The following is a 13,058-nucleotide window of genomic DNA, read 5'->3' as shown; positions in this document are numbered from 1 at the left end:
AAAGTGAGGTAATTGGAGCAAACATAGTTTAGGTATATATTGCTGGAGTGTGAGCTATTTCTATCCGACAAGAAAAAATATCTTGGTATTATAAAGGGTATGTCAACAAAGATTCTGTACCAATATGAAAAAAGAACATTGTAGATAACAATAATTAGAAAAGAAATTGAAAATAAGCACCTGAGGACAAGAAGCAATGGGTGGAAACTAATCAAGGAGAGAAGCACCTAGAACTAAGGAGAAATTTCCTGAAAGTTAGAACAATTAATCAGTGGAACAATTTGCCTCCAGAAATTGTGAATGCTGCAACATTGGAAGTTTTAATAAGATGTTGGATTTGTCTGAAATGGGTTTCCAACTCTCTTATCCTATCCATTCTGTACCATTCCCATACCATCCCTATCCTATCCTATTGCATCTCATCCCAATCCCATCCCACCCCACTCCACTCTATAGGGAAAAGAAAATATTTTTTCGCACAGCAGCTGAAATGTGATCACAGGAATGTGGGGAGGGTGATATGACATGTTATGACACTCAGAAGTGTTTTACAGTGCCCTGTTCAGGGCCTATCATAATTTCACACAGTCATAAAGCAACTGGTCGTAAGTTCAAGTACTACCCGTAGTCTATTGTATATGCAGCAAGAATTCTCCACCCTTTGTATCAATCATAAATTTTGGATCTACCCAAGGATCCTTCAACATTCCACAGCACTTTGGGTGGAATGGGGGATGCAAGAAGAGGGGAAGAATCCATTATACAAATGGTGTCTGTTCCCTTTGAAGTCCAGGGCGTGGACAGCACAATTACTATCCAAATAGAACCCCAAGGAACAGAGATTGGGAGAAGCATGACTGTGCTGGAAAACAAAATTTGTAGAAGTGAAGAAATGTACATTTCTAAGATTTAACAGAGATAATAGATGCCACAACTACAGACTCCGTGTGGGCAGTGGTTCGATAAGATTTAACCTCTTTATTACTTTAGTGCCCTAATTTGCTCCCTGACCCAAAACAATGTATCTGATTGGCAGATGTTTATGCCAGCTTTGATAGATTTAGAAAATAATTTCAATTCAATTGGAATATAGCTGCAACCTTGGAGTTGACCTCTGCAGCATTCTGTTTCATACCATGTGTTGTCATTCAGTTTTTCATATCAGTGACATTGGCTTTGATCAGTCTTGAATATATTCAGCTGTATGTATGGTTCCTTTTTTTCAACTAGTAGTAGTGACATTCTTATAAGGTCTGGAAAATAGTCATTACTAAATTCTGCTAAAATGTTTTCTTTTGAAGTAAAGGTTTAGCTACTTATATACTTGGTTTGACTTGAAATTCTGGATTCTTCCGGATTTCTTTGCTGGGCCTCCTTCAATCCCATATCTATTTCATAGAGGTGTAAGGATATTGTGCCTTAAGAAGGCCCCTTCTCGGGTTAAAAGGCACTTATTTTGTCTGAATTTCTTCTTTGTTCTAATTCTCCCTGACAGCAAACTTCTTTCTCTGTCCATCTCCTCTTTTCAACTCATAAAAGTACTTGTGATTTGGTTTAACAATTAAACATTTTCTGTACTTTTTGTTGAGCATATATTTAAGGCGCTTGATAGTACTTATCATAACAATGCCAACATCAGTTTTTCTGCACAGTTTCAATAATGTCCAGGAATCAATTCCTTACCTACTGTTGCTAATACAATGGTGTATTTTAGATGAATAAACTAAATTTAAATATATTACTGTTAGAAATAGCAATACTTAAACTAAGTAGTTGGTTAAAACTATTTTTACAAACAATGTTTTCGCTGGAGAAATTTATACCATATATGATAAAGGTAAATGCTTACCTCGCACATATGTGCTATTCGTTCCCGATTCTAAGGGTGGTGCTTATCTCTGTTTCAAAGCCAAGTGTCAGCGCTTTTCAAAGATATCTCCATGGTCATGTGGCTAGCATGACTAATGCTGAAGACGCACGGAACACTGTTACCTTCCCACCAAAAGTGGTTCTTATTTTTCTACTTGCATGTTTACATGCTTTCAAACTGCTAGGGTGGCAGAAGTAGGACAAGTAACGGGAGCTCACTCTGTTACGCAGTGCTAGAGATTCTAACTGCCGAACTGCTGACCTTTCTGATTGGTAAGCTCAGCGTCTTAACCACTGAGCCACCGCACCCCTACCACATATGACATTTTACCATATATTCTTCAATATATATATATATATTTTAAAACACATACATTGTTTTGGAAAAATATGTAGGGAAATTAATTTTCTAATATTTCACTCAAAATCTTCAATTATTAAGAAACAATAAAGAAATAGAAAACATCTATAATATGTTAGAGCTGTTGAAGATTTCTGAGATGACTTCCATGCCTTTCTGATCCTTTATTTCTGCTAGGGCATCTGAGATAAATTATGATGTTGGCCTAAAAGATGATGGTATGCCAGGTATTGATCAGATAAGCCGTAATTTATTTGGCTGGTTAGTCATTTGATTCTGCTTGTTTAACAAAATATGCCTAGAATAAATGTTAGTTTAGCAATAAGAACATTCTTTCAATATTGAAGTGATTGAGTTCTTATAGCTGAATTTCTTTGGCACCATGAAGAAAATAGGAAAGTAACAAACATATCTAGTGATAGCTTCATTAGGTTTGAAAGTACAAAAGCAATCTGAGATGCTACAGGAAATTATATTATCATTCTATTATTTCAGTGCCAGTATTACAGGAGGCTACTAGTCTATGCACAAAAAATATGAAAGCCTTCCTATGAAGGCTTCATCTGAGCCTTTCAGAGCTCAAATGAGCAGATCCTCAGTGGTTGGGGGTTATTCAAAGCTGTATTAATTCCAGTTATGCCTCTTTCATATTTAAAACAATTTAGAAACTAGTTAGATTATTGTTTTTGTTAATTATAGCTAGGGATAGATTGAAATTTAATAGAATAGTGATGTTATGTAAACCACACTGGGAAATGTCTGAATCGTAACTGTATTATACAGCTGGTCTCATAGATGGATTCTTTTTTTTTGGACCAGGTTCCATGGATGTCCTATAGTTTCTGCTGCAGCAAACCTGGTGGTCCAGAAGCCCCAGAAAACTCTGACTCCAATAGGAGTTTCGGAATTAATTGAGGTAAGTATCTTAAAATGCTAATATTATTAATATTATGTGATGGCTCAAGGTTGTAGGCATAATCAAATCCTAGTTCAATGGTCTGGTAAACACTCCTTTGATAATAGAGTGGTAGAAGCCCATGCAATTATTTGGAAATAAGCTCCACCTATTTTAGTAGTACTTACTCTCAGATAACTATGTATGGAATTGAACTTTTCTTCGTACATTAACAGTTTTGCAAGTGAGTCTTCTATATTCCCATTTCTTGAGACTGATAAATGCACCATAGCTTGATGCATTTACAACAGGTTGATAGAACTAAATACCATTCACAGATAGTTGAGGGGGCAGAAATTGAGAAATCCTATCAGTGATTTAAAAGGGCTGAATTAAAATTAAAAGACAGCGCTGAGGCACTGATCATATCAGCATAACAACAGGCACTACCAGATCTATAGCAGCAGAGATGCCTCAGAGACAGTCCAACACTGTCAAGATGTGACAGGGTGTAAGATGCAGTCAGGAACACATATACTGAACAGCACAACCATGCAGCTGGCATTATATGCAGTAACATCTGGTGGCAATAGATGTAGCTGTGCCAAGTGACAGCAGCATCAGGAAGAAAGTGTGTGAGATGCCAGAGAAATACAGGGCCAAAGGAAGAAAGTGGGTGGCTGGTATGTATCTTCCTCAATCCCGGATCCTCTATCCAAAGGCCTGGGAGTTTGTGGATTCTGTACAGTGTCTTAGCTATTCCTAGCACTGCACTCTTCTGAACAGAGAGCTTTAATGTTCTTCCTGGGATTGCAGCTCTATTTTTTATTTTATTATTATAATAATTAAATAATAATAATAATAATAATAATAATAATAATAATAATAATAATAATAATAATTATTATTATACAATTGTATCACAGCGACCAGTTGTTTCGCCGGATTTGGCATTGGTTACTAGTCGGGCCCCACCCAGGGGCCTAGGACGTCGTAACGTATTTCGTAATATGTGTGCAGATCCAAGCAGTGCGGCTTTTTGCATTTGCTGATGGTGATTTTGTCAATTTTTAACTGTTTTAAATGTAATTCCAGTGCTTTGGAATAGCACCTAGTGTGCCAATTACCACTGGAATTACCACTGCTGGTTTGTGCCATAGTCGTTGAATTTCAATTTTTAAGTCCTGGTATCTTGCGGTTTTTTCATGTTCCTTCTCGGCGACCCTGCTATCACCTGGTATTGCGATGTCTATGATTGTGACCTTATTTTTCTCAACCAGTGTGATGTCTGGTGTATTATGCACCAGTATTTTGTCGGTTTGTATACGGAAAAAAATTATTATTATTATTATTATTATTATTATTCGTTTAGCGTATGGCATATCATTCATGGACTAGCAATATATATTAACATTTCATCTAGATTATCTAGATTAGCAAATATCGATGTCTAAGCCATGTAACTATTGAAGCACAGCATTGTTTATATTTTTTTAAAAATCAGATACTGGATCAGTATATGCGCTCAGTTTACAGCCGGTCATGATGTCATCTACAACTCTGGGTGCTCCTGTCACCACTGGGGCCACTTTGGCCTTTACTTTCTACATGTTCTCCAGTTCCCCCTTCAGGCCTTGGTACTTCTCCAGCTTCTCATACTCCTTCTGACAGATCTTGAGCTTCTCATACCCCTTCTTCCTGAAACTTCCTTTCTTCTCCAGCTGCTTATTCTTAGTGGTGTATTTCTGAATAGAGCTAGTGGAAAATGAAACTTCAATTGCCAGTGTGCCTTTATTGTTCTTCAAAACCTTTCCATAATTTTTGTATTAGATAAAGTTGTAAAAATAAAGGAGAAAAATCTGCATTTTGACCTTTTAATTATGTATGTGCATTCTGGGAACTAGTACGTATCCTTTCTTCCCCAGAATTACAAATAGTTATTGCCGCTATATTTGCATAGGTGTTGGCAGAAACTTTTCTGTGACATAGTTTGCTAACCAGGCTGATTGCGCTGCATCAAAACTTTAAGGCAGAAAATCAAATCCAGTTGCTGCTGTTAAATCTGTACCTCCTGGGCAGTGCAAACAATTTATTTGACCTTGGACTATTCCAGTCTTGTTGCAACAGAAAGCTGTGCCGTGGTGAAATCAATCACATACCTTTTCTCTTCATTTCTTTGTGTCTTATGTGACATTTTGTCAATATATAGGTCTTATTTTCTCTTGCTTTTAGGTCCTAAAGTCAGAGGCTTATATACCAACAAGAGATCCTTCAGGATCATTCCTTATGGCTATTGACCACTGTTTTTCCATCAAGGGCCAAGGCACTGTGATGACAGGAACTGTTCTTTCAGGCTCAGTTAATATTGGGGACAATGTGGAAATTCCTGCCTTGAAGGTGAGGTATATCATTTTGGTTCTAACATCTTTATCAAAGAGAGAACAGGCCAGAAAGTTTGTTGCTCCTATAGTATTCCATTTACTTAGCTAGCTTCATTTGGCTTGTTCAATAGGAACTTAAAAAAAATCCTGGAATATTGTACAGAATTGGGTAGTTTTTAATATAATAATGTTGGCCTGATTTGCAAACTATATACTTCGCAAGCAAAATGGATGCCTGAAGCTGAGTCTTCAAAAGGAAAGACCCCAGAGACAAAGGAGATAAAAAATTTAAAAAGGAAAAAAAGAGAAAGAAACTCTTTCAAGGCACTTAGATAGAGAAAACATCTCATCTGATTTTACTGGTGCAGAAAAATGAGAAGAGATCAAATTCAGGATATTTTAATGAAATAAAAAACAACAGATTAACACTATATTTGGCTGCAATGAACAGTGCCCAAGATCTAGTTTGGTCCTTGCGGGAATAAATGTTGATATAAAAAAATCATTCAGGAAAATTTATTATGACATAAAAATAATAACAGTACTCTTTCCTTATAATGAAGAAAATGACCAGCAAACGAAGACATGTAAATGAAAAAATATTAAATTAAAGGATAAATAAGAAATTTCTAGATCCAGAAAAAGCCTGTTCCCAGTGTTGAGTCTGGCAGCTATCTAAATTCAGTTACCAACCAGTTGGCCTTGATGAAAGAATTCAGTTTTATCTAAATGTTCCATCCTTGTATTTTAACAGCAACTTAACCTTTTTAGTTGGCCAATTGATTAGCATAATAGAGAAAGAAGAATCCAATCCTATTTTTTTTTTAAAGTGTAAAATCCATCAAGATTTAGTCTTGAAATAGAGAATTAGTATAATTACTTTATGAATAGGTCAGACTCATAATTAACTTTAAGAAAGGTCCTTCTATACTGATACCATTTTTGCACCCAAACTATTTTTTTGTTGTCATCGCTGCTGCTGACTTCTACATGTAGAAATCACTGCTTGATTCAAAAAGTCCCATCCTTTGTTCCTGATCACTTTTTTCCCATAGCTCAAAAGGTGAGCCATGAAGTGTCCTATTACCATTCCTCTGTTCAGTTTATTAACCTCTGTGGGGGAGGATTGTCAAAGAGTTGGTTGGGTGAAGCAGGAGTTTTCTAGTGCTTTGTACATACAATATCCTGCTGAACTACTTCTGGATTGGAAATAAATTATCTTAACTGTTGAAGAGAGATGATATTATGGGATCATATATGAAATGAAGCTGAAGAGATGTAACACAAACTCTTAAGAGGATCAGTTAATTAACATTATTTCTATGGTGATACTTTCAGAGCATACTCTGCTCATTAAGTAGGAATATCATTTTATTTATATATTACATCATTGAAATAAAGCAAGGCTTTTATAGGAATCAAAAATATAAAACCACCATAAATACCAAACCTATTAATCTTCCCATTTTCCATAAAAGCAGCATCCAGATTAAAAACTCCCCCCCCCAAAAAAAACCCCAAGAAAAAATGCAACTAGAGGCAGTCTGATTTATTTGTATTTCAAAATTTTAGGCCACCCAACTCCATTGAGTCTGAACAGCTTCACGTATAAAAACTGTAACTCAAAATAAAACCCCAAAGACAGCACCATGTGGAAGGGACAACAACAGATTCTCTCCCTCACCCACAGAGACACCATCATAGTGTCCAATATTCCATGGAAGAGAACTGTTTTCAGTACCTTTTGAGAAAGCAATAAAGTTTAAGCATTTGAGCCTCAGAAGTAACCTGAGAATGATTGCCAGATAGAATGGCACTATAATTCATCATTTGGCATAGTAATTTTAAGTAAGCATGCATCTCCCAACTGCATGTATATGGATATGGACAGTTGAAATTACAATTGGAGATTAAATTTGTTTTCCTGTTATCTGTTTCATGAAGTGTTTAACTAAGTTACCGGTGGGAACTTTTACCAATTCTCAATCCTACAAAGCAATAGAAGAGAAAGATCTTATAACACATTATGGATTATGACATTCCTTGACCTTTCGTTGCCCTGACCTTTTGCTAACTGAGATTGACAGCTGATGCCCACTGGGCATTGGGGACATTGCAAAACAGCTGCTTTCGAAGCGCAAGGAACCCTCCCAGCAAATAAAGTGGCATCTCATACCTATTCTACTAATAGACTTCGACATGTGTGACCGCCTGAACTTGCCGAAAGGAGGGACAGAGCAATTAAAAATAAACAGTGACATTCTCAAACGCCCATACTCTCTGATTGAGGTTGAGAATGCCAGCAGAACACAGATTCCTTTACAGTGTTGACTATGTAAATTGCCATCTGGGGTTGATTATTTGAACTGCAGTGAGAGAATGTTGTGTGCTGCGTGTGTGTGTGAGAAATTTCTGACGTAGCAAACAATTCTTCAATGGAGTAGTTTAATACTACTTGCTCAATGGTACTTAACATGCTGAAGCAAATAAGTCCCTTATTTGTGGTTTGAAAATGTAGTGATAATACAATTTTTTACTAGCCCTCTGGTACTATGCACATTTTTAAAATTGCCATGCATGTGATATTTCTTTTGCCATTTCCATTTTAGAAGTATCATTTCTGAGCACTAATATCCAATAGGACATTTTCTCTCTTTCTTAGATTGGAAGTGATTTAATACAATTGGGATTTGTGTTTGCCTAATATTCTAGTATGTGCACCATTAGAAGATATGAAAGACCAGGTTAGGGACAGATTTTTGTCAAGGGAAAAGCCTATCTATGTGGTTACCAAGAGCCAACAACAACTTGAAGACATACAATCAAACAATTCAAAAATACTGAAGAAATATCTTAGTTTGATGACTGGGTAATCACTATATTTTATAGGCTGGGTTGTCCTGTTAAAATAGTTGCACGCCATATTATACAAATTGATTTGTGATTAATTGAAAGTACCATTTTTCAAATCTGAGACCTTTACTACTCTAGGTCCTAATTTTTTTCTAAAACTGAATTTATCAGTTGGAAGTAGGTGATCTACAATTGATACAATCTATGATAGGCACATTCTTTTGCTATGATAAATAGTATGATTAAGTTAATACTCATATTTGAAATGAGTGGCTGTGTGCTCCTGCAATCCAGTTGAGATAGCTTTGGAAGACCATTATGATACAATTTTCCAGTATGGTTTCTGGAGTTTATTTTTGTTATGCTTAAGTTGGGCTGGCACATTTATTTTTCTTAACTGTAGTTGCATATTTGCTTATCACTGCTGCTTTGGTGTTGTATATTTATTATAATTTGTCTATTGTATCTTTCTTATTGAGAGTTGTTTTCAATTATGATGTGATATAAACTTATAGATAGGTACATCAGGGGATACATTTTGAGTTAGATGAAGAAACTTCAAAAGTCTTTAGGTTTTTTTTTCTTGCCTTATAGTACAATTTTTGAACATAGTGCATTTCTTAAGTTTAATATTCTTAAATCATTTGTATAAGTGCAGGAAATAGTTTTATTGAGAACATACCTCTCCTAAAGGTTTGGATAGAGGTGAGAGAGAGATTAAAATTTTTAACTATGTTACAGTAATTTTTAAAGCCTACGAATAATAGTAGTTGTACACATTTATAAGTGTTTGCAAATTTCAAATCAATGGTTTAGTAAGGCAAACACAATCCTCATCATTCTCTCTTCTTCGGACTAAAATATCCCTTCAAATTGTCTCTTGCTGAACTGCATATAAATTTTTCTTTTTTTAAAGGAATAATTGTCCTAAATTGTTCCTGACAGTAGATGTAATTGTTCAATGGGCTGAAGAGTTTAAGAGAATACACTGTTTTGTATTCAGGTTTATCAGGTTCATTTTGATCTGCTTTTTTACATTCATACCTTGTTCATAGACCTATGTTGGAATGTAAGTAGAAATCTAAACATTTTGAGTTTATTTATTTGCTGAACTGACATTAAAGCTGAATTTATGCCCCACCTTTGCATTTCTTTCAGCTTTCAAACAGGTGGACATTAAAGCTCAACATCAGTGCCTTAAATTGTGCTTGTGAGCAATTGATAACCAGGTCAAATCTGTCAGTCATGGCATTATGTGGTCCTTTTACATTGCACTGGTCCTTGTACATTGTGCTGTTGTTGTCTAAAATAAACAAGCTCAGCAAATAAGAGTTTTTAAGAGGCTTGGAATGTACACTAAAACAATTAAGCTATTCTTACAAAATCTTGAAAGCCTCATTCTACCTCATTTTATACTTAGCATAAATGAGGTGGAGTTGTTCTGAGTTTCTTTCACATCTTTTCTACTGTCTTAGGACTCAGATATCTTTTCTGTAATGGCTTGGATCTCTCCTTTAACTTCTCTCAGTCAAAGCAACTTTCTATCATAGGTCAGTTAGGGGTCCACAGGCCAAAAGTCACCCAATGAACTTTTATGGTTTAGCAATCCAAATCTGTGTTTTCTAAGTCAAAACTCAACTTCATAACTGCTACCACCATTCTTCAATATTATGTAACACTAAAAACTGATCCTGTAATATGCATTTATCTTGCATGTGAACTAGAAGTAATAATAGAATCCAAACTTAATGCTTTTTGGAAAACAAATATTTATTAGAATTTGAACATCTGAGACTTGTAATTTAGTCATGGTATATCATTTTCCACTGATGATTATATCTGAGAGATGTTTGGCTTATGTTATGATGTTATGTAGGAACATAGGTTGGTTTAATAGATTTATTTCATGTGGGATAATATGGAATAAGAGAGCTACTGAATAGACACACAATTCTATTCTGGATAGAAGACAGTTCATTTTTTTTCTTGGTTGGGACAAATGGAAACAATAGTGGAGGGAATGCTACAAAGCTTGGTAGCATTAATGTAAACTGTATGTTGGATCTCTACTTGTGTAGTTAATACAATCAATGTTGAACAGGAAGGAGCCTGATTACTGTTTAAAAAAAAACTCTATATGTGATAAATTCAAAAATTTGAATTATTTTGTTTGCTTTAAGCTGCCAAATATCTGATTAGAGTCTACTTTAGAATAAACATATGTTAACCTGCTGTTTCTAAAAACGTTCTTTCAATAAAATATATTTATGAAGGAAAACTCATTGTTCTGGTGTTCTACCAAATAAGATCAAAATACAAATATAGTAGAACCAAATTTTTTAGAAATCTTGGAAGTTGGAAAACAAATTTAAATACTAAAATCAAAGTATGTATATAGTTTTGCCTTTTGATTTTTCATTTTTCATTCAATTTACAAAATTACTATTTTTCTGTGTTAATTTGTAATGGTTGTATTGTAAAATGTTAACTCTGACTTTAAAAAAATTCATATGTAATGTAAGTTATAAGGAATCATGATTTGTATAATGATTTCTGTCGATTAAGAGTTTTGGGAATGTTGAGTTCATTTTAATTTATTGAATTATTAATTGGATCATTTTGACTGTTTTGACTTTATATATTTTTCTACCTTATGTCACTAACTAAAAACTGTATATAAATTTAGTTTAAACACATGGAATATTTTCATTCAATGAAAAAATATATAAATTAAGGAAATTATATACATGTATGTACAGTATGCACATCTAATTCCTGGCAGACTTTGATCATTAACATTTTAAACATTCCATATCTATTATCTTGGATAAACATTATTTCCACCAGGGTCTCTACTCCAAATGGGTTGTGCTGAACATTTGTCTTCTTTGCTACATGTTGAGTCTTGGCTAAGTTAGACAGCATCAGTTTTTTCCCTGGCTCCAGTTCTTATATTCTCTTGGCTGACCTACTGAACTTTTGTCCTGGACTTGTTTAGCAGAGAGCAGGGCTGCCTCATTCTTAAATTGCAGCACTGCATCCCAATAGAAGCTAGTGCTGTAGAGCAGACCGCTGACATGATATGTAGATTGATCGATGTCGATCTGCTATTAGAGATGGTGAGCTCTTCATCCAGCTTGAACTTATATGCTTAAACATGATGTTGTATTACAGAATGCCTCCTGTAAAGTGCTATATATATGTATGTATGTATGTATGTGTGTGTGTGTGTGTGTGTGTATATACACACACACACATACATATACATATTCATTCATTCATTCATACATACATACATACATACATACATACATACATACATACATACATATATATATTTACACCCCCGGTATGCCCAAATATGGGAGGAAGATCACTACTTCCATTCTCTGTCCTTCGGCTCGTCACAAGAGACCATCCATACAGAAACCCAATATTTTTTACTGTTGCCTTTTTGTTACATTTGTTATATTTGTGTTGATAAATAAATAAAGGGAGACTAGTTTAGATCTATTTCAAGCTAAGGTCTCTTGTGACGAACCGAAGGACAGAGAATGGAAGTAGTGACCTTCCTCCCATATTTGGGCATACCGGGGGTTGTAAATCTAAATAGATACCTTTCACCCCAGCTCGGCTGATAAGGAGTCGAACTCTGTGGCTTAGTGGTTAACACATCTGCCTAAGATGCAATACAGCACAGGTTCGATTCCCAGTAAGGGTATGGCTAGCTGATGAGAGCTAAATAGCTTGAAATAGATCTATACTAGTCTCTAGTCTCCCTTTATTTATTTATCTGCACAAATACAACAATATATATATATATATATATATATATATATATATATATATATATATATATATATATATATAATATATATATATATATATATATATATATGAGACATTACTTTATAGTATACATTAGGGAAAGTTCTATCAGCCCTTGAAAGAAGGCCAGGGCAGAAAACAGATCCCACAAGAATGACTAGAACTATATAGGCTGTAAAATCTTGGAAGCCTGATCTGTGGTTTTTTTTTAAATTGCTTCTCTCTTACACCTAAGTGAGCTATAGGTAGCTATTGACCTATGATCACTTTTGAGACTGGCATTTTGGTCTTTTGAGAGAAGTGATCATTAAGTAAGGTGCTCATGTGACTGCTTTACTCAACAATTGCAATCCAGCACTCCAAGTTGTGATAGTTAAATCGCCTACTGGATTGTTAAACAGATGGAGTGAAAGGGTTGCTTGTGGGGAAGACATCTCATTTTCACCCATCAGGCTGCGCTTCAGGTTTTCAGTTGAAATTTTTTTCCAGGCAGGCAGCCTTTTTTAGAGTGAAAAGACAGCCTGCCAGGAGGAAATTTCAGCTCTACAGAGGTAGGAAGAGAGAGATTCCAAGTTCCATGCATGCTTAAATTTTGGCAACTGAAGTCTGCATGTATGGAACTTGGAGTCCTTCTCTCTCAGAATATGTGGAGAGCTCTAGGAAGCGAAGGGAGAGAAAAAGGCTCTGTGCCTTCTTCGATTTCAGCTGTCAAGTTCCAAGCAGGCACGGATTGGCAAGGAGCTTTTACAGCTAATTCCCTGAGATGAGAGGGAGTCTTCTTGGCAGGCAGCAGCTGCTTGCAACTTTCCCTGATGATTTCTCCTTTGACTTTTTGGGGAGGCCAGCAGGAAAGATTGTAAATGGCGACCAC

General features: G+C 35.4%; 1 protein-coding gene across 2 annotated transcripts in view; it reads left to right on the top strand.

Moving 5' to 3' along the window:
* The window catches only part of EEFSEC (eukaryotic elongation factor, selenocysteine-tRNA specific), a 174,682-nt gene that overhangs the window by 57,213 nt on the left and 104,411 nt on the right, over positions 1–13,058 (top strand). For both annotated transcript variants that reach the window (XM_032210903.1, XM_032210904.1), the window contains exons 3-4: positions 3,050–3,146; positions 5,358–5,522. In XM_032210903.1, the coding sequence (XP_032066794.1) occupies positions 3,050–3,146; positions 5,358–5,522 (262 nt within the window). The remainder of the gene's footprint in view (positions 1–3,049; positions 3,147–5,357; positions 5,523–13,058) is intronic.

This window comes from Thamnophis elegans, chromosome 2 (assembly GCF_009769535.1).
Source record: "Thamnophis elegans isolate rThaEle1 chromosome 2, rThaEle1.pri, whole genome shotgun sequence".
Classification (NCBI taxonomy): domain Eukaryota; kingdom Metazoa; phylum Chordata; class Lepidosauria; order Squamata; family Colubridae; genus Thamnophis; species Thamnophis elegans.
Note: the sequence above shows the minus strand (reverse complement) of the source record. Positions and strands in the feature narration are given on the sequence as shown.